We start from the raw sequence: 20,431 nt of genomic DNA, 5'->3' as shown, positions 1-20,431 counted from the left end.
AGAAATAATGACTTTTAAGATCACCAAACTATTTTATAAGTGTGATCTAACAACATGATCTATGATTAAGATGAGTGATCTAAGATCTAACCTCTTATTAAAATAGGGTTATGGGGTTATTGGCTCTTAAGGTCAAATATCTCAATAAATATTAAAGACAATCTACGATTTAATGTATTTTGACTTTTGGTAACTGAAAATAATCTTATATTAAAAAAAAAACTATAAATTATTTTAGACTTTTCGTCTTTACCGCCACAAGTATTAAATATGGTGGAGCCAATCAGCGCAGAGCAGTACCCCCTCTCCACAAGTCTAGAGGCTTTGAAGCACTAGCGCCAAACTCAACGTTAAATTGGATGAGGTGGCAATTTTTATAAACCTACCTAGACAGGAGGCTTTCTCCCTTATCCACTGTTCGGTTACTGTTTGGAATTCGGGAACGCAGTTCCATCACTTTCCATCCAATTTCATTCGTGCCTTTGGCGCCATATACACGCTCGGCGTCGTCGGCTCTCTTAAAACAATACATCCGCACGTGCTTCCATAGCTTGTTGAAATGGCTGAAATAGGTAAAATTTAGTTGTCACGGTGTTGATTATCATTTCCAACTCGAATTAGTTACGTGTTTCTTTTTTTTTTTTTTTTTTTAATTCTCAAAATTAATTCATTGAGGTGATTTCTTGTGTTACGAGTTACGATTGTCGGCTTGTTACTTTACGGTAAACAGCACGTGGTTCCATGAGATTCCGATCACGATTATTTATCAAAGTACACTAATAAACAATTGAGGTTTATGTTAAACATTCAACTGATATATAAATACAATCAATATCTTACAAACTAATGAGATTCGAAGTGTTAGTCGAATTAAATTGGGGAAAACAGTCTTGAGGTTGAGGTTATAAGCATGAGTTCTGGTAACATGAGTGTTTATATTTCAGAAAATGAAGAGAAAAAAAGCAAGAATAAGTCTATCGCAGAGGCGCAGTTGAAGGTTAAGTATGAAATGCAGTCATCCAATGAAATCCCTAAGCTGGACTGCAAGGACTGGCCATTGTTGTTTAAGGTGCGTATATTTACGTTCTCTACAGTTCAATTACGGAGGGGTTGTATCAAGAGTCATTTTTTTCTTACAGAATTTTGACAAAATGTTGACACGCACAAAACATTTTACACCTCTTTCTTGCGGATCCACACCCCTTCATAGAACGATTTCTGAGTACGTACAGTCTGGTTGCATAAACCTTGACAAGCCTTCCAATCCATCATCCCATGAGGTTGTCGCATGGATTAAAAGAATTTTAAAAGTTCAAAAAACAGGTCACTCTGGTACCTTAGACCCAAAAGTATCAGGCTGTTTAATTGTTTGTATTGACAGAGCCACAAGACTGGCCAAATCTCAGCAGTCAGCTGGTAAAGAGTATGTGGCTGTATTCAAGCTCCATGAGGCTGTTGATAATATTAAAAAGGTAACATATTTTTTTATTTACACTTAGTGATATTTAAGGAATTTGGTAAACACAAAATTAATTCAATTTTCAGATCCATCAGGCCCTTGAAAAACTGAGAGGTGCATTATTTCAAAGACCTCCTCTAATTTCAGCCGTCAAACGTCAGTTGAGAGTAAGGACAGTTTACGACAGCTGGTTTCTTGATTATGATGAGGAAAGAAACATGGGTGTCTTCAAAGTTAGTTGTGAAGCGGGTTCCTACATTAGAACAATTTGTGTCCATCTTGGTCTATTTCTTGGTACTGGTTGCCACATGCAAGAGCTGAGAAGAAATCGTTCTGGTATTATGTCTGAGAAAGATGGACTAGTCACGATGCATGATCTACTAGATGCCCAATGGCTGTACGAAAATCATGGTGATGAATCTTATCTGAGGAGAGTTATCAGACCATTGGAATCACTACTTGTCAATCATAAAAGGATCATTGTCAAAGACAGCGCTGTAAGTATTAGTTCTTTTACTACCCAAGTCGTTTGAGTTGAACAAACTTTTGAACTTAGAATATTGTTGCTCCAAAATATTTTTTAATAGTAAATACCTATTGCCTAGGTAAATGCTATATGTTATGGAGCTAAAATAATGTTGCCTGGTGTTCTGATGTATGATCAAGGTATTGAATTAAACGAAGAAATCGTTATTGTCACCACTAAAGGAGAAGCTGTGGCTCTCGGTAAATACTTTTAATTTTACTTCTAAATTTTTAGAGGTAAATTTTTGAAAAAAAAAAAAAAAAAAAAAAAAAAAAAAATTCTCAGCACTTCTCGTTTATGTTATACAAACTAATGTTTAAAAATTTTACACAGCTGTGGCTCTCATGACGGCGCCAACAATGTCAGCTTGCGATCACGGAGTAGTTGCCAAAATTAAACGCGTTATTATGGAAAGAGACGCTTACCCAAGAAAATGGGGCTTAGGACCAAAGGCATCTATAAAAAAGAAAATGATCTTGGAAGGAAAACTTGATAAACACGGAAAACCGAATGAAAATACACCTTCTGACTGGCTCACCAGCTACACGGATTATGCTCCTTCAAAGGTTTGTTTAATTTGTGTTATAGTTTTGAATCAACAATTTTCTAAGCAACCCTATCTTAAAGAATGGAGAAAACGGTGTGAAAGAAACGCAAGAAAAAGTGCAAGTTGTAGAAGCTCCTTCTAAAAAGCGCAAGATTGAAGAAACTATGTCTCCATCTAAGGAAGTTGTAGTTAGCGAATCAGTAAATGAAGTGGAATCTACAAAAGATAAAAAGAAGGAGAAGAAAGAAAAGAAAAAGAAGAAGGACAAGAAAGTAAAGCAAGAGTCGGAAGCTGAAACGTCAATGGTCGTTGAAGAACAGGGAGAGGTAGATATTCAGTTTAAATATTTAAGTCAATGATCATTTGTGTATGTGTAATTGTAAACAATTTTTTTTTTTTCTTTTAGGAACAGTTAGTGAAGGAAAAGAAAAAGAAAAAGAAGAAAAGCAAAGAGCAGCCTCCTACTGAAGAATAAGGGCGTTAATTTTTTTTAAATCACCTTTTTTTAACGATTTGTGAATGAGTAATGAGTGGTTGCGAGTGCAAAATGAAGACTATTTTTAATTAAAATAGTCGCTAATCGTGATAAATGCTGAATGATTTTTTTGAAAAAGTATAAATATTGGAACCGTTGAGAGTATATTCCAAGTTTATCTTCTGTAACTAGCATTTGTGGATAGATTTACATAAATATTTAAGCTGTACATAAATATTTGTAATAGACTATTTTTATGCTCATAAAAATACTTTTCACCAAACTAAAGTAAGATCCTTCATTTTTCCATTACTTTTTTTATATAAATATTTTGTCATTACAGCTACTTGCAAAATTAGTTATTTGTTTTATTCAGTTTTTGTCATGAAAATTATCAAACAAGCGTTGGTTGTAAAACAAAAAAACAAACAGGTCAGGTTTAAGCTATCAACGTTGGATGATACACGAATATTTTGTAAAAACAATATATGCTGTTTTCATTAAAAATTTGAAAATATAATTCAGAGATTTTTTTACACACATCCAGCAGCAGTAAGTTGAATGAATCAGTACAAAAAGTTGGTAAATCTGACATTAAATTGATGCATATGTTTCTTTGTATATTGAATTATGATTCAGTTATTTGAAGACAACAGTATCGAGCATAGCTCCTAAGCATTGAACAATATTCGTCGTCATAAGATTGTCGACCTTCTCTTCTAAATGTCTCTTTGGGTCTTGTTTACCAACATTCTTGATCGCCAACTGTTCTGGCGTCATTTTCTCTTCATCCTCCAAAGCCTGATGATAAATTTTTAGTAGTATGTAGGACAGATTTGTAATTTAAAATGTATTTTATTGCTTAAAGCTTACCTTATTATAATTTTTAGCTAATTCAAGCATTTCTTGCACAGTATTTTCGTTGATTTTACTGTGTTCGGAGTACTCTGCAAGTGTCAAGCCATCCATCCAAGTCTTTTTGTGCAAATTTAGTAACATTTTCTGTTCCAACTCGTTTTTACGGTAGTTAATACTAATGCTATAGTAATGTCTATTCAACCCGTGAATAAGTGCTTGAACAGATGGTTTTTGCAAGTGACCTAAGTTTGACGTTGTCTGTCGCGGTTCTTGACCGAGAACCTACATAAAAAAAAAAGGAAATCTGCAAGTTTCACTTTCTAAAAACAATACATTAGTGTTAAAGAAAGAAAAAAAAACGGCGCTCACCATCATGTTTGGATTAATTAATCTAAATGCATCTATAACAACTTTTCCTTTGACTGACTGAATGGGATCAATAACAACAGCTACTGCTCTCTCACTAAGCGCTTCAAATGATTGCTGTGTGTTTATATCTACTCCAGATAGCCAACATCCAAATCCAGGATGGGAATGATACCAGCCAACTACCATCTCAGGTCGACCAGTTTGTTTGAGCATGTCTAACATCTTTGCTTGAAAAACTGGATCTACTGCTTCCACGCTAACTCCCTAAAAAACAAGTTGCAAAATGAGAGCATGAGCACTTTTAGAATATGTTTATAATATTCCAGATAATGAAACTTACGGTTCCCGTCTGTGGCATGGCAAAGACATCTATAACCCTGACCGTATAGTCATCAACAAATTCACCAAGCATCAGACCCATTACTTCCATTGGTACCCCCGCTCTTCCGTGTTTTAACATTTTCAACAGTGCCAGAGAGGAAATGTAAACCTACAACGCACATAACCATTGATCACTCGACGTAAAAATGATGCATAAGTTATATTGAGGATTATTATTTCCAATTCATTGTTTACCTGCTCCGCAGTATCAACGACTGGGGCGTCCGAAGGCGGAGGTCCCGAGTTCAATCCGGGCATTCCACCGCCTAATCGCAATAGTCTGTCCATATTTTTATACTAAAATTACACTGGAAATAAATAAAAATTCCGGTAAATATTCAAGTCACCAGACAATTTTCATGGGTAAAATACACAAATCATCGTGTTTTGAGGTTAAGCAGCGGCTTTAAACGAGTGCTCCAAAAACACGATATTCACGTTATTTACGGTAAAAATAGAGCAAGTAAGTATCATATGAACGTACACTCAAGACACGAATAACAATCGCTAATACTTCACGATCTGTTTAACTCTTCGGCAAGCATCAACAACGGATTTGAGGACATATCCCCTCACTTACTGACATACAAACCAAAACCAAACCTATACCTAGTAATACCTACTAAATAAAACTCAAATCTGCAAACTCACTTTAATGTTGAGAGAGAGAGAGAGAAAACGTGCTTACACTGTACATATTGTATTGTACACACACACAATAGCGCGTGAGCAGAAGAAAAAAGAGAGAGGGTATACACGATTTTTGACATAGTTTCTGGTGCTTAATTGTTGGTAAACCGTGGCAAGATCTTCCGCACTTCAGACTGCATATGCAATTAGAATAAAAAAAAAAAAAAAAACTAAACAGTAATTTTCAACAATACAACAAAGGTCAAGGCCAGTGAGGTAAACGACAAAAAACCTCTGAAACCATTCTCTGCCTGCACAGAAACGAAAAAATTCGGGGCAAGTGTTGAGAAAAATAACCACCTTGTACTGAATCGTAATTAATATTTCTCAAACTACTTCGATTGTTGCCTTATTTACATTTTGCATATTTTCTTTAGTTCCGAGGAGCTCGAAGGACTTGTAAGGACTCCGAGACCTTTAAAACTATGTCTTCCGACGTTCTGAGCTAAATCCTCGAAAAAATCTATGAATGATATGATATGCGTAGTTAAAAAGTGCTGCTATAAGATTTAGTAATTTAAAAATCTTTCAGAGTCATGTGGAATCGTAACGACATGATCATGTGTGTACATCAATAAGTCAAAACACTATAATGTAAGAAAATTTGTGATACTATAGGTTTGTTAAACTAATTTTATATTTGTGCTAGATAAAACTAGTAAAAAACATTTTACAATTGAACAATTGGTTTGATTTTTTTACCTTTTAAAAAGAGTGCCGTGACGGAATTTTGTTTCACACAAAGCGCTTATTGGCTAAATAATCAAATATGGCCGGTCGTTTGTTTAGCTTTTTGATTGGCTGATGTGAAGTGAAAAAGGCTCTTCTTAGGTGTACCTTTGGTCGGTAACGAACCAGTATTCACAATTGCAGCGACTTGATTGTTTCGTTGGCGGGAAGCGGGAATAGATCACCTCTGTGAGTTAGATACGCAAGAATTTGTTGACTGGGTTGCTTCGAAGTGCGCAATCACAAAAAATACATTTATTGATTTATTTCGCAAACAACATTTAGAAATTGCGAATAAAAAAAGTTGAATTGATTATTTTGTAGATAATAATCTAACAGTCATGTTGCCTCAACTAACAGCAGGTGCTCTTGATGTAAGTTTTGTTTGTCCTGTACATGGTTATGAAATATAATTAGCTCTTACTGTAAATTATCTTTTGTGTAATTTACTAACATTAGTTGAATGTTTTTACAGACGATAATGAATGGCACAGAGATTGAAAACCCGGTTTTTCAGATCTTGGTGAGTTTTTTCACCACAATTGAGCTGTTGAATTGTAAATTCTAACTAACGAGTGTGTGTTTATGTAGGGTCACAAGAGACTCGCCAGCTCATCCAGCGGGGAACGATTCAGGCTGCTGGTGTCGGATGGAGTCAAGTCCAATTCCTTTACTATGCTGGCAACTCAGCTCAACCACCTTGTCACTGATAATATCTTGTCGGAACACTCTATTGTTCGGATCAACCGCTATGCCATAAGTATGGTCAACAATGGTGGCACTCAGAGGTATTGCATTTGCTTAATATACTATTCTGCTTCTAAGTAAACAATCAGTGACATTTTTAAGCTGAAGTGAATAATTCATTTTGCGCAGACGTGTTATGGTGATTCTGAATATCGAGGTATTAGTTCCTGGTAATGAAGTTGGAATTGTTTTGGGAGATATCAACTCAGAAAATGCCAAATCGGAAGAAGTTGCTGATCCTGTGGTGAACAAAACTAAAACCGCACCACAGAAATCTGTTGCTCCTGCACCAGTACCAAAGCCAACTCCAAAGAATAATTTGAATGATTCAATATCTAGTGGCATTAACACAACTCCCATTGTTGCTCTAAGTCCTTATCAAAACAGGTGGGTTCCACATTTACAATATTGGCGTGTACTTTTATATTCGATTATTGTAGATACTTTCTGTCACTTAGAAATCTTTGAAATTTTAGGTGGGTCATAAAGGCTCGCGTTGCAAATAAATCACCTATCAGAACATGGTCAAACTCTCGTGGAGAAGGAAAGTTGTTCAGCATGGATTTATTGGATGAAAGTGGCGAAATCAGATGCACGGCGTTTCGCGATCAGTGTGATAAGTTTTATGATATGATAGAGGTATATTTGTAATTAAACTCTGAAAGGTAAAATTTTTGTACGTTTTAATGGGAAATGTTTATTACAGATTGGAAAAGTTTACTTCATCTCCCGCTGTATTTTGAAACCAGCAAATAAACAATTCAATAACTTGAAAAACGACTATGAAATGACGTTAGGCAATGATTCCGAAGTAATAGTTTGTAATGAAGAGAGTGAGGAAATTCCGAGCTTGCAGTTCAACTTTGTGCCAATCAGTACTGTTGAAACAACGCCAAAAGATGATCTGCTTGGTAAATTTGTGTTAAATTAATAATATTGATATAAAATTTTTTATTTCAAGTACTTCTTGCTGTTTGCAGATATTTTGGGAATCGTCAAGAGTTGCAGCGATGTACAAAATTTAGTTGCAAGAACTACTGGACGAGAACTTAAAAAAAGAGATATTAATATTGTAGACGAAAACAATGATATGGTGGGTACAAAATAAGGTTTTAGGAATTTTTTTTATAATAGGTGCATTTTAAGAGTTTTACATAATTTTTTAGATAAGTCTGACTCTTTGGGGTCAGCAGGCAGTTGACTTTGATGGATCCACAAATCCTGTTATAGCAGTCAAAGGAGCGAAAATTGGTGAGTACCAAGGAGGTAAAAACTTATCTTTAGTAGCTTCATCCATGCTGCAAGTCGATCCAGACATTCCTCAAGCTCATAAGTGAGTATACAGTAGTTTTTGCGACTTATACAATGATGATTGTAAATATAATGTCATTTATCCCTCTGCAGATTACGCGGATGGTTTAAGACTGTTGGTTCCAACACGGAATCTAGGTCTTTATCCAAGACAAACGTCTCGAGCGGTGTGAACGGCACATGGGCAACATTTAAAGAAGCCGCAGAAAATAGATTTGGTCATCAAGACCAGCCAAGCTATTTCATTTGCAAAGCAACGGTCAATCTCATCAAAGCAGAAAATGCACTGTACAAATCTTGCCCATCAGAAGGCTGTAAAAAAAAAGTTGTAGATCAGAGCAATGGAATGTACAAGTGTGAGAAGTGTCAAAGGGAGTTTCCTAACTTTATTTATCGTTTATTGGCCAGTGTGAGTAAACTTATTTGTCAATTCTAATATTTCACGTCGAACTCATCAATATCACGGTTTTATAGGCCAATTTGGTTGACTGGACAGCCAATCATTGGGTTACTGCATTCAATGATGATGCAGAAGTTTTAATGAACGCTTCTGCTCAGGAGTTGGGAGAACTGAAAGAAAAAAATGATGATACGTACATGGAAAAAATTGGAGCAGCTGCATTTAAATCGTACATCTTCAAATTGCGTATGAAAATGGAAAATTACAATGTGAGTACACTGCAAAATATGTTTTTGGATATCACCTAAATTGAATCTATTATTCTATAAATTTATACTTTTTTACAGGATGAAAACAGACTAAAAGCGACAGTTGTTACTATTCAGCCGATAAATTATAAAACTTACACTGAACATCTGCTAAATAATATCAAAGAGTTAGCGGATATAAAAAATTAAGTTTATAAGCATTTTAGTGTAAGTTAATTTTTTATGTACAAATTATGGTTAAATACTTCATTAATAGTTTTTTTACGTATGATTCAGTGAAAAAATAAATAATAATTTTTGATACAATTAGTAACAAAAGCAAACTTTCACCAAAAAAGTAAAGTTCTGATGTCAAATGAGAGGGCCATGAAGGTCTGACTTGCACGTGAATTTTTTCACGATGTAATAATAACGCGAACTCTTTCTTTTGCGTGTTAACATTATTGAAAAAAATTAATTTAACCACTTGAGAAGTGAAAACTATAAATCAACAATGTGCCTCTTTAGAATTGTTATTATTTACAGATCTGTATTACTCACAATAAATAATTTACATTAACAATTAATATTGTTTTGATTATCATCCCTGTATTGGTACAAAATTAAAATTATATTCTAATTCTTCCGTGAAATAAGTTTTGGGCTCTTATGAGGGTGTATTGAAATTATCTTAAAAAAAAAAGTTTTTTGTTCAACTATATGTACCTAAGTCCATAAGTGTCAACTAAGTACCTGAGTCAATTTTTACATGATATCGATTAAGTATAGTCGTTCAGCCGTCAAAACAAACGTGACATTTGCTGTAGACATAGGCTGTAATCCAGTGCCTATAAACCAGTTGTAACTTTGCGGAATGCACTAATATTATATACATGCCTAATATCTCTGACTAAAACAGATACAGTCGTGGAGTTAAAAATTTATACTTACTTATGTCTTTTTTAGATCAAAATAATCGTTACAGCTTAGAAGGAAGTGACTTTCTATCTAAATATCATTCAATATCTAATAAGTTGAAAAAGTGAGGTTAAGTTTACGTTTTAAAAGTTTACAATAAACTGATGAGATAATTTTTGTCTACTTTCATTCCAGGCGTTTCTTAAGAAAGCCAAATGTTTCTGAAGCATCGGACCAGTTTGGTAAATTAACGAGATAATTTTTTTAGTTTTTAAGTTGTGAACAAAAATCGTAATGTAGCGTCTCCTTAGAAATAATCAACCAAAAATTTTATTTTCTGTCTGACGTGATATCAACAGAGGTGTTAGCATTGAATTGTGAACAAAAAGACTTGAATCAGTATGCCGGCTGGTGCTGGTTATCTGCAGCAAGATGCCAAGGAACATTGGGGAATTCCATTTCTGAAGTGAATCTGCTGACAAAAGCAGGACGTCAGTTTTTGAAAGCTAATAAAAAAAATAATGAATTGGGCTGCCTTTCGATTAATCAAGAAGATTTACAAGCAGCAATAAACGCCTTCAATCATGCCATTACAAGATGCAACAATGAAGATGGCTATAGTATTATGTCAGCTAGTTTAACCATGGAATTGGCTATGGCTCTTGGGGCAAGTTCAGAAGGAGTTGACTACTTGTGTAAGGCCATTTACACTCATCCAACAGTGCAAGCCATTAATTTATTGGTTACGTACTACATAAAGCAAGGTTTTTTAGAAATTTTCATTTTTTACACAGTCAAATCATTGAATCCACAATACTTTTTAATTTTATTTCACAGGGGACTATGTTTCTGCTCTACAGGTACTCACCGAGTTGGTGGAAATGATTGAAAACCATGTTGGTATTAGAATAATTGGAAATTACAAAAACGTGTTGCACAGGTGCGAAATAAGTAGGGTACTACTGCTGTTGATTCTTAGGCCTACACCTAAAAAGCTTGCACCTTCTCTTGCTCAGGTATTGGAAAAGTATGCTTGGGCTGAAGATACTCCTCTTGCTGGTACTCAACATAGCTGTTAATTAATTGTATACTTTGTTGAAAATTTGAGGTAATAAAAGTAAAATTTCTAGTGCCAAACATGACAGAGGATGAGATGCTGCTGCTCCAGTCTCTTGTACTGGCTTGTCAATCTAGAGATTACGAAGCTTTGCTAGAACTTGAGATGGAATTATGGTCATTCTTTGATACAGAACAGAAGGAGCTATTAAGAAAATTGATTCAAACGTTCAATAAGGAATAAAAAAAAAAGCTTTAAAAGCTCTATTAAATTTTAAGTATTTTCGTGTGTAATTGAAGTTAACGAAAAAAAAAAAAAAAAAAAAACGTAAATAAAGATAAATTTTTTATAAACAAGAAATACTTTGACCAAGTACTCCTGCAGTTAGGCCTGTCCGCGGGTGAAATTCAATAGAAGCACAGAGACGCGGGAATGGAAGATAACGTATATATGTAAGGCATACGAAATTGATTGATTTGCCCTTGAAAGTGAATCTTCGGTGCTGAATTCGTGACAGATTGAACTAATTGCTCTTCGTCTTGCCGGTCCCGACTGGTGTGACAATCGTGCCCGGATCTCCTCTCAGCGATGAGCCTCCACTGTTATTCGAAAGCAGCTAAGTACACACATGTTCGGGAAATCGTGGAGCAGAGGACCTACAAATTCGCTGCAGTGCGAAACTCAGCTTTCCGATCGAAACCGGCACCGCACGTGTATTTAGTGCAAAAATATTGAAAAGCGGTAGTTTTTCGCTCTCAACTCGGCTTCTCTTTAATGTATATGGAGCTTCAACGCCCCTTGTTTTGAAGCCAAAGATCCAAGCTTTAGAATCAATCGTGATAGGATCCCAAAATTGCATGAAAGCGAGCTAAGCCACTTTTTTACAAGCATTTTAACTACACAAAAAAAAATTAGTATGACTGTTTTTTCCCGCTACAGTACGATTGGAAACAAACGTTTTGCTAATTAAACTGTGTAATTAATTAATTTTTCTGGGAGATATGAAAATTTTTAGGTGCGCGTATGGCAGCTGCTCCGCGCTCTGATATATGTATATAGGCTCGACAAGGCGGCCGGCTATTTTTTAAGACTCGTCGCAGTGAGTTTAATGGCCAAACACATGAGTGCGAGTAATAAATCTTTTTACTGTAGTGATGAAAAAAAGCTTGGATATTTAGTTTCAAAATGAGGGATATCGAAGCTCCATACGATAATGAGAAGGTGAGTTATGAGTTTAAAAAAACTTGGGAAAACCGACGTTTTTCAATATTTTGCCCTGATTTTGCAATATCTCGGGGTCAAATCGAAAATAAGTTTGGTCGTCAACTTTTTTTGCTGATTTGCTACGGTTTTTATACAAACCCTTTGAATTGTTAGTAACCATAATTTCGGTAAAAAAACGACTTTGACGTTCGGATTCTGCGGGTAAAAATACACCGAAAACGCTTACTCGTGGAAGTCAACCCCCCCATGGCTGCGTGACGGAACTTAGAGAGAGAGGGAAAGAAAATTATCTAACTCGATACACATATTGTGCAGAGCGCCGTGACTCTCCTTGGCTACTCCATCCGATGCTCTCGTCAGTCCTTAGCGCGCGCTGTTCACGAGTAGGTACACAAACGCAAAGCACCACAGCCCCGAGAGGGACGGACTCGGACCCAACATCTTTTGTCGTTTCTTCAGCTCTGCCAGTTTTTCCTTTAGCTCCGTTCATTGTGAGTATATATCTCCAACTCTTTAACTCCAGTTCAGAACAAAAGACACATTTTTATAAGCTCTGTACGTCAAGTGGTACTTGAATTCGCGAGCAATTTGCATCGGGTGGAATTGATCGTTTTGCAAAAGCGCAGCAATGCGGAATCGACGCGCTCAACCGATCCCTCCTCCATTTCTTAGACGTAGGTACGCGCATACATATAATACATCACGGGAAAAAGAGCGCCCGCAGCAGCCCTCGCGTTTATATAGCCGCAACTCTAGCATGTGTACATCCATATAGGTGCGTTAAATTGCAACATCCGCATGGGGTATATGTATATAATGTACCGTCCGTATACTTGCTCGCCTTCCCGCGCGAGTCTCAATTGCAAGGGTACATATACGCAGCTCATCGAATTCCTGTACATCACAAACGAGTTTCTTCTTCTTCTTCCGTGCGAAAATCACCCCGAGCTCCGGCTGAATGGTTCGCTCCCGAGCTTTCCGCGAATCGTATACTCCGGAATAATCGACAGCAGTACAAATCTTCACAGCTTCGTCTATGAAAGGTACTTGGATCCCTCGTGAAAATAACGAAACGATCGCTCGTCTTTTTAAAGCACAACCAAACGAATTCAAGAGTAAACGACGCGTTGACTATGTGTGATGTAAATTGTTTTCCTTTTTAGGAGACAATAGAACCGATTTTTCTCTCCAGTACCGATCGCACGTGACGCGAGTATATATGCCAAAGTTGTCGTTAAAGACGGGAACAAAGAAAGAAGAGCATGTACCATACCACGTTTCAAGTGTCCTTATCGATGTATACATTGTGAATCAATTTGCGGGCAGTAGTAAGAGAAGAGTCGCACGAGCACGCCCACACGCATATTACACCCGTGTGTTGTTTTACGCGCGTCTAATGGGAGAAGAAACCTGATGGGTCAATTTCAAAATTTTCCTTTTGTTTTTTGAACGTTAAAGTACGGGCCTCGAGGGATAGTTGTCTCTCGGAAAAGCGCCCGGTAAAAAAAAGGAAACGCGCAACGGGCTATGAGGTTCGGTGTTGCTCGTATTCGTGATTTAAAAAACCCAGCCTGTAAAATACAACGTAACATTCACTCGCTGCGTCGTTCGCGAATTGCGCGGCTGCCTGTAACGTCCGGGCCATCACCACCGCTAAAAATATATGTGCCTTACAAACAATGGGTAAGCGCTTGTCACCCCATGGAGATGGAAGCTCTTTGGCGTGAACGATTGAAGTTATGGAAAAAAATCTCTTCTTGGTACCGGCGCCGTGGACAAAAATAGAGTCCTCCCATCGACTACTACGTGAATCGGCATCATATATGTGTGTCTACACGCCACACGTTTCCGGTTGTGGAGCCACACGTGTAGATTGAAGCTCAAGAGCTTAAATATCACTGAGGGGGGGGGGCTATATACTCAACTGACAATGAGCAGCTCTGTGTGCTCTCAAAAGACATAATGATAAATCGGCCTTTCAACGCGGGATTCCGATAATCGGCAATACTATAAATATATGTACTTTAACTGGTACGGGCTGATGCAGTGTTGCGAATCTTGAGACGATGAGTAGAAAATTTTCCACGTGTGTGCTTATACTTTGTCACTTCATTTACAAATACAGCAAGTACGTATACCTACGAGGCTTTTACAGGTATACCGTTCAAAAGCTTCTTGCGGCAGAGGGGGGGGGGGGTGACCATGTCGTTGTAGGGATAAAAGTTCTTCTCGCAAAAACAATAAATTTTCGTCTTTTCTTCAACTATGTGCTACGTGAATTTAAAGAGTAACGGTAATTGTAAGGGGCGGAGGTAAAAAAAAAAAAAAAGAAAAAAAAAAGCTGTACAGCTGAGAGTTGGATGGTGACGCTTGATTTTACTGAATGAGCTTTTCAAAGAGCGCGCACTCTCTCTTTCGTTCTAAATATCAAAATAGAACGCTCTGAGCGCGCGCACTTGAAAGGCTCTCCGGATTCACGTAGCAATCGTACAGGTAAATAGTTGCTTGCGCAAGCTCACCATTGTCCCTTAAAGTAAGACAAAAATTACCAGGTTTAACGAAAAAAAAAAAAAAAAGCTCTCCATGTATTCAGTGGTGTAGGTAGCTTTTTCTCGAGCGCGCGATTCATTATCTTGTGTGTGTATACAGGGGGGACGAGCGGAGTGGAAGAAAAAAAAAAAAAAAAAAAAAAAAAAAAAGCAATGAAAAGGAACGAAGGGAGCTAGGAGTAAAAAAGCAAGCGTCGAGCGGTCCGATGCTTACCGACAAAGAGCCTTAGAGAGAAAAACAAGAGGAAAGAAAACATATGCACGTGAACGTGTACTCGTATATATAATAGGCAGATGGCTTCGATGGGGCTGCTGCGATCGTTTATATTATATATATACACGCACCACATGGCCCCTACATGTATACACATGCGTATATATCTTACGCCCGAGAAACACCCAAGCTCGAGACGATGAATAAGTAGGTATACATAACGAGGGATGGAAGAAGAAACTCTCTTTTGTGTGTATGCATGTACCGTACTTACATCTGCAGTTCTATAAATGTAGCCCCAATAGGTCGTGCGACTTTTTCTCATTTACCTTTGAGTACTCCACGGGTACGTTTACGTCAACTCTTTTACTATTTACGCCATTCGTGCCATATTCGATGACAACAGCTTTTTTTGTTAGATCAAAGAGAATAAACAATATACACGTTTTTACCATCGTGCACAAATCGGTTTTTACAGAAAACGACCAACTTAATTTCGTCAATCATTGCGTGTTTTTTTTTCTCTTATCAAGGTAATTTTGCATTATTTGAAATCCATCAAGTCTGTCGGTGCAACTTGCGAGTGTATAAACATTCCAAAGTGTCATCGGCAACTTGTTAATACGGGGACAAGAACATTGACAGAATGCAAAAAAAAAAAAAAAAAAAACGCCTCGAGCCGGTCAATAAACGATGATTAAATTGAATGGCTGCATCAGGAAAAGGCCAACGAATGCGGTTGAACTTTAAATTTTATCTCAAAGTAAAAATCCATTTGGCGATTCTTGTTTATTGATTGTACGCGTGTAAAAAATGTCTCTCGGGAAAGACCGAATTTGCCAAACCAAATAACCGAGAGTGCCGAGAAAAAAAACAAAAGTTTGTGCGAAACACCAACAGGTCGTTCAATTCTTATTCTATAGCTTTGTTGTTTAATCCTCGTTAATTCGTTGTGGGTACATAATATACATGCCCACAACACCCAAGTTACACTTTGGTGCCTTTTGCCTCCAGCATCTATCCGACAAGCCATTTACATCTATACAAACGAGCGAGATGATAAAAAGCGATAATTTTAAGCACGTGTGTATACTGCACTCAATTGTATACACTAGAGAAGCTCATCTATACCGTATACACGAACTATTAATACTTCCCTCCATACGAGGGGTCATCGTCGGGAGCCCGACCTCGTCTCTCTCGTTCGCCTCTTAATATTTTCCCCCCTCGTCCGTCTTATCTTTCTCCCTCCTTCACTTTGGCTCATTGAATTTTAACGATAACAGAGCGCCCCTTTGGTATTGGTATCTGTATCGCATACTATACAAGATATACGCGGGACGTATTGCACTTGTAGCGCCAGCGTGTATAATATATATATATAAGCGGCCTTTGATCTGCACGCGCGCGATGAACACGGCATTGTCCACGCACCGCCGGATTTTCGCCTGGACGAGCGGACAATTGGAACACCCCCTCCGGGTATATATGCCAAAAGCTTACAAAGAGAGAACGAGATTGCGGGTGGCGGGTGGAACAACTGGCGCCTTGCCTGTACGCAAAATAACTTCCATCGGGTTTCTTTGAGTCCGAGACCTGCCTCGTGAGATAATTTTATGTCATGCGTTCATCTACCAGGAGGTATAATTACCTATACATGCATCACATGTGTATATTTTCATCTTTAGTTTCGTTTGTTTTCGTTCCTCGGCAAACCAATTACCTTCACCCTTGTACATACTTCATCCCTGCAAAGGGGCCAATGGGTGATCGTAATGGAAAGAGGCAAAATCAGAAGGGAGACGTACTAGCGCCGTTACGATCTTTTTTTTTTTACTTAGTTAGTAGTATTAGGCTCAAGCTGTTGCAGGGAGTTTATGCACGAATCAAATTACGCGGAGCCCGGCAAGTATGTATATAATATGTGCTTACCGCGCAAATCATAAAAGTTCGAAGGTAATACAAAACCATGAGATCATTTCTTTCTCTCTTTGCTTCTCGTGTTTTGTATGTATTTAAATTCGTGAAATGCAGAGTCGGAACAGAGCGTTTTTATTTCCAATGCGTCAATCACGCGCGCGCACATACTCATATACACAGCAAACGAAATATGAAAACAAAGATTTTCAGACCCATTCATCATTTTATTAATCAGCGTGGCATTTCTTACGAATACATTGCTCGTTGTATTGTCTGTACATTTGAATAGTTTTTGTCGAGTTTCAGAGTTCGCCAAGTTCGCCAAGGAAAAAAGACAATCATGCTGCCCAAGTTTTCAATCACCTCGTTGCTGTGCCTCTTTTTGGTGACAATTGTGCAAGCGGAATCCAGAGAAATTACGTAAGTTAAAGTTTGCCTTTTTTTTCATATGTTCCTCTTTTTTTCAATCAGCGTCAATTGAATCATATGACATTTATGCAGGCTTCAATTGATGGCTCGATCGGTCGATTGAAGAACGAGTGCACTAATCCCATGTACATACAATGTGTCATATACGTGATGATTACGCGTACCAATCGAACCATTTAAGCAGTACAAATACGATAAAAGTTCATTCCGGTGAAACGAAAGTTCACAACGATTTGTAGAAGAGTGTATATTTTCTAAATTATTTTAAAAAATTTTTGGAGGCCAACTAACGTAAACAGTAGCAGAATCGGCATACACATATATTAAAAATAATACTTGTCTCAACAGGCACGAGGACATAAAAAACGCGATGCTGAGTATGGTCCACATGCTGCGGGAGAACACGGAAAGGTAACTTTTTTTATCTACAAACGAAAAACAATACCAATGAGGGAGCAAACGCTACAGGAGGAGGAAATGTAGTTTGTCTAGTTGTGACTAATTTAGGGAGGAAGAAAAATTTTTTAAAAATTACGTTAAGATTTTGTAAATGTTTCTCGTTAGGTATACTCAACCGATCCAATTTTTATCCCTCAGTTTTGAATCGGCGTATTAAATTTACCAAAAATTGGTCACAGCAAAAGAAGCTCCACATATCCTTATCTGGAATTAATGTGCTTTTTCAATATCTCTCGATTTTTTGTTCCCGACCAAACAAGACTCGAGCGCCATGAAGCGAGAGACCGACAAACCTCCCAGCAATTGCAAAAGAGCGTCGTGCAGCTGACCAAGAAATTTTCATCCCTTGACAACATAATGGCCTTTTTCGAAAAACTGGAGGATCGCGCTACTGGCATCGAGCAGGCCATCGCCCAGGTAAAAAAAAAAAAAAAAAAAAAAATTGCCTCCTCGTTGGTCAAGGGCGTGATTAATCATACACTTGGCAGAGGGACGAGCGGGAGCGGATCCAGATTCAAAAGATGACGGACACGTTGGAGGACCTGCAGAGTCGACTGGAAGGCTGGGCCACGGAGATCGAGTCCAAAGTCATCGAGGGCACGAGCAAAGCGTTGCCGACGATTCCAACGCCGGTCGACCCCTCGCCGGACATCCTGGCGAGGATCGAGGCCAGCGAGGCAAAGATCGCCGACAAACTCGAGAAGAAGCTCGACGAGCTCGGCACCGGCCTACAGGCAAAGATCGCCAAGGCCACCAATCAGACCGTCGTAAGTAACGCGCTCGCCGAGCTCAAAGAGATCGGCAAGAAAATCGAGGACGTGGCCCAAGCCGTGGGACAACTCGAGAACGCGGCCGCAGTCACGCCGACGGCAACGAGCGGCGCCGCGACCGAGGACCTCAACGTCAAGATCGGCCTCGTACAGGAGCTCTTGCACAACGCCCTCGACAAGATTCGGGATCTTCCGAGGTTTGATTCTTTTTTTTCTATCTATTGAAAATAGAAAAAGAAAACAAACAAGCGAATAATGCGTTTGATCGTCTCCGTCAGGATCTCCGAGGTGCAAACGATGCACAACGAGACGCAAATGTCGCTGGAGGAAGCGAGGCACGCCCTGCAGGACGCGGTCGTCCAAGGAAACGAGGGCATCGCGACTAGGATGTCCGAGAACAGAGAGGAGGCCCGAGACTCCGTTACAGCGCTGAGGTAAACTTGATTGACAAGTTCGATCTTATTCTATTTTCTCTTTTTGTGGAAAAACCAAGGAAAAAGAAAAAAAAAAAAAATGAAAAATCATATCAGATCCGACATGGCGAACCAAGCAGAGCGCACGAATCAAGAGCTGCGCGACCTCGGCAAGGGCCAAGCGGTCATGGTCGAGATGGCCGACCACGTGTTGGACACGAAGAAGCGTCTCGAGCACGCTTACAAGATAATGCGCGAGGTGAGCGAGCTCGTGATGGTGCAGGGCTTGAACATCAACCACACCCTCAACAGCCGCTTCGACGGCATATCCAACGACATAATGGACAACCAAAACGGCGCCCTGGCCAATCTGACCGTAAAAATGGAGCAGGAGATGAATCAAGTTTGGAGACAGATAAACGTCATGTACCAGCAGATGATGGAGAGCGCCAAGGCCCTTGACAAGCTCCACGAGCAGAACGAGGCCTACGTTAACGGCACGACCTCGACGATGGACGGCATGGAGAGCAAGGTAATAACCCATCGGTACTTGAGACTACGACCCAGAACATGATGCGGTTGGGGAAAAATCGATATACCTACATACTACATTGTTGTCCGCGTGTTTTCCACAGGTCGGCGAGATAACGAAGCGCATGAGCGAGGTGGACACGAACCTCAACTACCTGCTGGGCCGGTTGTCGCTCGTCACGCAGGAGTTCAATCAGATCAAGCTGGGCCTCGGGGCTGCCTTGGACAACATCAAGGCCTCGTTCAAGGAGGTCCAGGAGAAGGCCAACGATCTCAGCAATCCGGGACCCCACCCTGTGCCCCAGAACTACAACGAGCTCGACTCTCCTGACGACGCCGAAAAACCGACTCCTCCGTCTACCTAAAGTATATATATACACACACACACACATGTATTACATTATAATATATTATGATGTCCTGCACGTGTGTAATAGGTATATTTGTGTATACACATGACACGTCATGTATCGTGCGTATTTTGATGATGATGACTCGGAAACGTGGCTCGGCATAAATATGGAAAAAAAAAAAAAAAAAAACAGAATTCATATAGTAGTATAAATAGGTCGATCAAGCTGCTTCGCGTGTATGTGTGGGTTTTATGCGAGTGCGTTATATATACATACATACATAATGATGGGACGAGAAGGCCGTTTGTCAAATCTTTTGTTTCATCGCGTATACTTATACATATAGATACATTTTTTTCATCCGGATATGCTGCAATACCTATATACAATAATCGTTGGAGGATGAAAAAAAATTATCGTGCATTTTAAGGAAGGACTATTTGAGAGAGTAATAAGCCGCCAAAGCTGTCATATTATGTCTACCGATGTAAACGAACAATGTATTATCGTCAAATTGGTGCGACAACAATATATACAATATATAGCGTAAGTGCATCATCGCGATCGACGTAGTTATGCTTTTTCGCTGTATCAAGTGTAGTGAATAAAAATTCTTTTTACGACTCTTTATATGCTTAGTTTTATTTTTTCTACTTGAAATCTTTTATTGAAATCGTGAAGCACTGTCGAGTAAAGAAAAAATATAATGATTCTGGTTGGTTGGTTTAGAATAACGTGCGGTATGGGTTTCTGGCGAGCTTGCAGAGATCCACCGTTTAAGAAATGTTTAACACATACGCTTATGCATGGGTCGCAATATCACAAATCTCTATTTAGGACTGCGTTTGAACTAA

General features: G+C 38.6%; 5 protein-coding genes across 6 annotated transcripts; 4 read left to right on the top strand and 1 right to left on the bottom strand.

Moving 5' to 3' along the window:
- Window positions 1-419: 419 nt before the first annotated feature.
- Window positions 420-3,476, top strand: Nop60B (dyskerin pseudouridine synthase 1 Nop60B). 2 transcript variants are annotated; one of them, XM_089593534.1, is made up of 8 exons: window positions 420-572; window positions 945-1,069; window positions 1,140-1,472; window positions 1,546-1,956; window positions 2,065-2,185; window positions 2,319-2,552; window positions 2,608-2,858; window positions 2,939-3,476. In XM_089593534.1, exons 1-8 carry the CDS (start codon window positions 560-562, stop codon window positions 3,005-3,007), a joined length of 1,557 nt encoding a protein of 518 aa, XP_089449660.1. In that variant the 5' UTR covers window positions 420-559; the 3' UTR covers window positions 3,008-3,476. The 2 variants fall into 2 exon arrangements, with proteins under 2 accessions (XP_089449660.1, XP_014215310.2); XM_014359824.3 differs by having other exon boundaries at window positions 421-572; window positions 2,319-2,551; window positions 2,613-2,858; window positions 2,939-3,474.
- Rpn11 (regulatory particle non-ATPase 11) lies at window positions 3,292-5,246 on the bottom strand. Its single transcript, XM_014359825.2, has 6 exons — window positions 5,100-5,246; window positions 4,811-4,923; window positions 4,575-4,724; window positions 4,235-4,498; window positions 3,881-4,147; window positions 3,292-3,808 (listed from the first exon to the last, which is right to left on the bottom strand). The coding sequence occupies exons 2-6, from the start codon at window positions 4,901-4,903 to the stop codon at window positions 3,647-3,649; spliced, it is 936 nt and encodes a 311-aa protein (XP_014215311.1). The 5' UTR covers window positions 4,904-4,923; window positions 5,100-5,246; the 3' UTR covers window positions 3,292-3,646.
- A 940-nt stretch (window positions 5,247-6,186) lies between these two features.
- Window positions 6,187-9,302, top strand: LOC106644382 (replication protein A 70). Its single transcript, XM_014359839.2, has 11 exons — window positions 6,187-6,408; window positions 6,510-6,557; window positions 6,626-6,822; window positions 6,911-7,168; window positions 7,258-7,420; window positions 7,488-7,692; window positions 7,762-7,874; window positions 7,948-8,114; window positions 8,186-8,501; window positions 8,567-8,761; window positions 8,840-9,302. The coding sequence occupies exons 1-11, from the start codon at window positions 6,376-6,378 to the stop codon at window positions 8,948-8,950; spliced, it is 1,806 nt and encodes a 601-aa protein (XP_014215325.2). The 5' UTR covers window positions 6,187-6,375; the 3' UTR covers window positions 8,951-9,302.
- Window positions 9,303-9,601: 299 nt separating this feature from the next.
- Window positions 9,602-10,994, top strand: LOC106644363 (40-kDa huntingtin-associated protein). Its single transcript, XM_014359817.2, has 5 exons — window positions 9,602-9,782; window positions 9,854-9,900; window positions 10,018-10,422; window positions 10,496-10,717; window positions 10,789-10,994. Exons 1-5 carry the CDS (start codon window positions 9,694-9,696, stop codon window positions 10,956-10,958), a joined length of 933 nt encoding a protein of 310 aa, XP_014215303.2. The 5' UTR covers window positions 9,602-9,693; the 3' UTR covers window positions 10,959-10,994.
- Window positions 10,995-12,321: 1,327 nt separating this feature from the next.
- Window positions 12,322-20,207, top strand: LOC106644383 (uncharacterized). The gene is made up of 8 exons (XM_014359840.2): window positions 12,322-12,430; window positions 16,929-17,042; window positions 17,400-17,462; window positions 17,771-17,927; window positions 17,999-18,477; window positions 18,559-18,714; window positions 18,811-19,225; window positions 19,329-20,207. Exons 2-8 carry the CDS (start codon window positions 16,963-16,965, stop codon window positions 19,587-19,589), a joined length of 1,611 nt encoding a protein of 536 aa, XP_014215326.2. The 5' UTR covers window positions 12,322-12,430; window positions 16,929-16,962; the 3' UTR covers window positions 19,590-20,207.
- Window positions 20,208-20,431: the final 224 nt, after the last annotated feature.

Source organism: Copidosoma floridanum, unplaced genomic scaffold (assembly GCF_036245765.1).
Source record: "Copidosoma floridanum isolate Cflo_tuat_1 unplaced genomic scaffold, Cflo_Japanese_pri ptg000001l, whole genome shotgun sequence".
NCBI lineage: Eukaryota > Metazoa > Arthropoda > Insecta > Hymenoptera > Encyrtidae > Copidosoma > Copidosoma floridanum.
This window is presented reverse-complemented; position numbering and strand designations above follow the sequence as displayed.

What these genes read in the sequence shown, in the direction of transcription:
- Nop60B (XM_089593534.1), top strand. An exon ending in ACTGGCCATTGTTGTTTAAG is followed by an intron (nt 1,070 to 1,139) that starts GTGCGTATATTT and finishes TTTTTCTTACAG; the next exon opens with AATTTTGACAAAATGTTGAC. An exon ending in TCGTTGAAGAACAGGGAGAG is followed by an intron (nt 2,859 to 2,938) that starts GTAGATATTCAG and finishes TTTTTCTTTTAG; the next exon opens with GAACAGTTAGTGAAGGAAAA.
- Rpn11 (XM_014359825.2), bottom strand. Translation starts at nt 4,903, where the DNA reads ATGGACAGACTATTGCGATTAGGCGGTGGAATGCCCGGATTGAACTCG. An exon ending in TCGTTGATACTGCGGAGCAG is followed by an intron (nt 4,725 to 4,810) that starts GTAAACAATGAA and finishes TGTGCGTTGTAG; the next exon opens with GTTTACATTTCCTCTCTGGC. An exon ending in TAGCTAAAAATTATAATAAG is followed by an intron (nt 3,809 to 3,880) that starts GTAAGCTTTAAG and finishes ATTTATCATCAG; the next exon opens with GCTTTGGAGGATGAAGAGAA.
- LOC106644382 (XM_014359839.2), top strand. Translation starts at nt 6,376, where the DNA reads ATGTTGCCTCAACTAACAGCAGGTGCTCTTGAT. An exon ending in ACCCGGTTTTTCAGATCTTG is followed by an intron (nt 6,558 to 6,625) that starts GTGAGTTTTTTC and finishes GTGTTTATGTAG; the next exon opens with GGTCACAAGAGACTCGCCAG. An exon ending in CTAAGTCCTTATCAAAACAG is followed by an intron (nt 7,169 to 7,257) that starts GTGGGTTCCACA and finishes TTGAAATTTTAG; the next exon opens with GTGGGTCATAAAGGCTCGCG.
- LOC106644363 (XM_014359817.2), top strand. Translation starts at nt 9,694, where the DNA reads ATGTCTTTTTTAGATCAAAATAATCGTTACAGCTTAGAAGGAAGTGAC. An exon ending in TGAAGCATCGGACCAGTTTG is followed by an intron (nt 9,901 to 10,017) that starts GTAAATTAACGA and finishes TGATATCAACAG; the next exon opens with AGGTGTTAGCATTGAATTGT. An exon ending in TACGTACTACATAAAGCAAG is followed by an intron (nt 10,423 to 10,495) that starts GTTTTTTAGAAA and finishes TTTATTTCACAG; the next exon opens with GGGACTATGTTTCTGCTCTA.
- LOC106644383 (XM_014359840.2), top strand. Translation starts at nt 16,963, where the DNA reads ATGCTGCCCAAGTTTTCAATCACCTCGTTGCTGTGCCTCTTTTTGGTG. An exon ending in GACTCCGTTACAGCGCTGAG is followed by an intron (nt 18,715 to 18,810) that starts GTAAACTTGATT and finishes AAATCATATCAG; the next exon opens with ATCCGACATGGCGAACCAAG. An exon ending in TGGACGGCATGGAGAGCAAG is followed by an intron (nt 19,226 to 19,328) that starts GTAATAACCCAT and finishes TGTTTTCCACAG; the next exon opens with GTCGGCGAGATAACGAAGCG.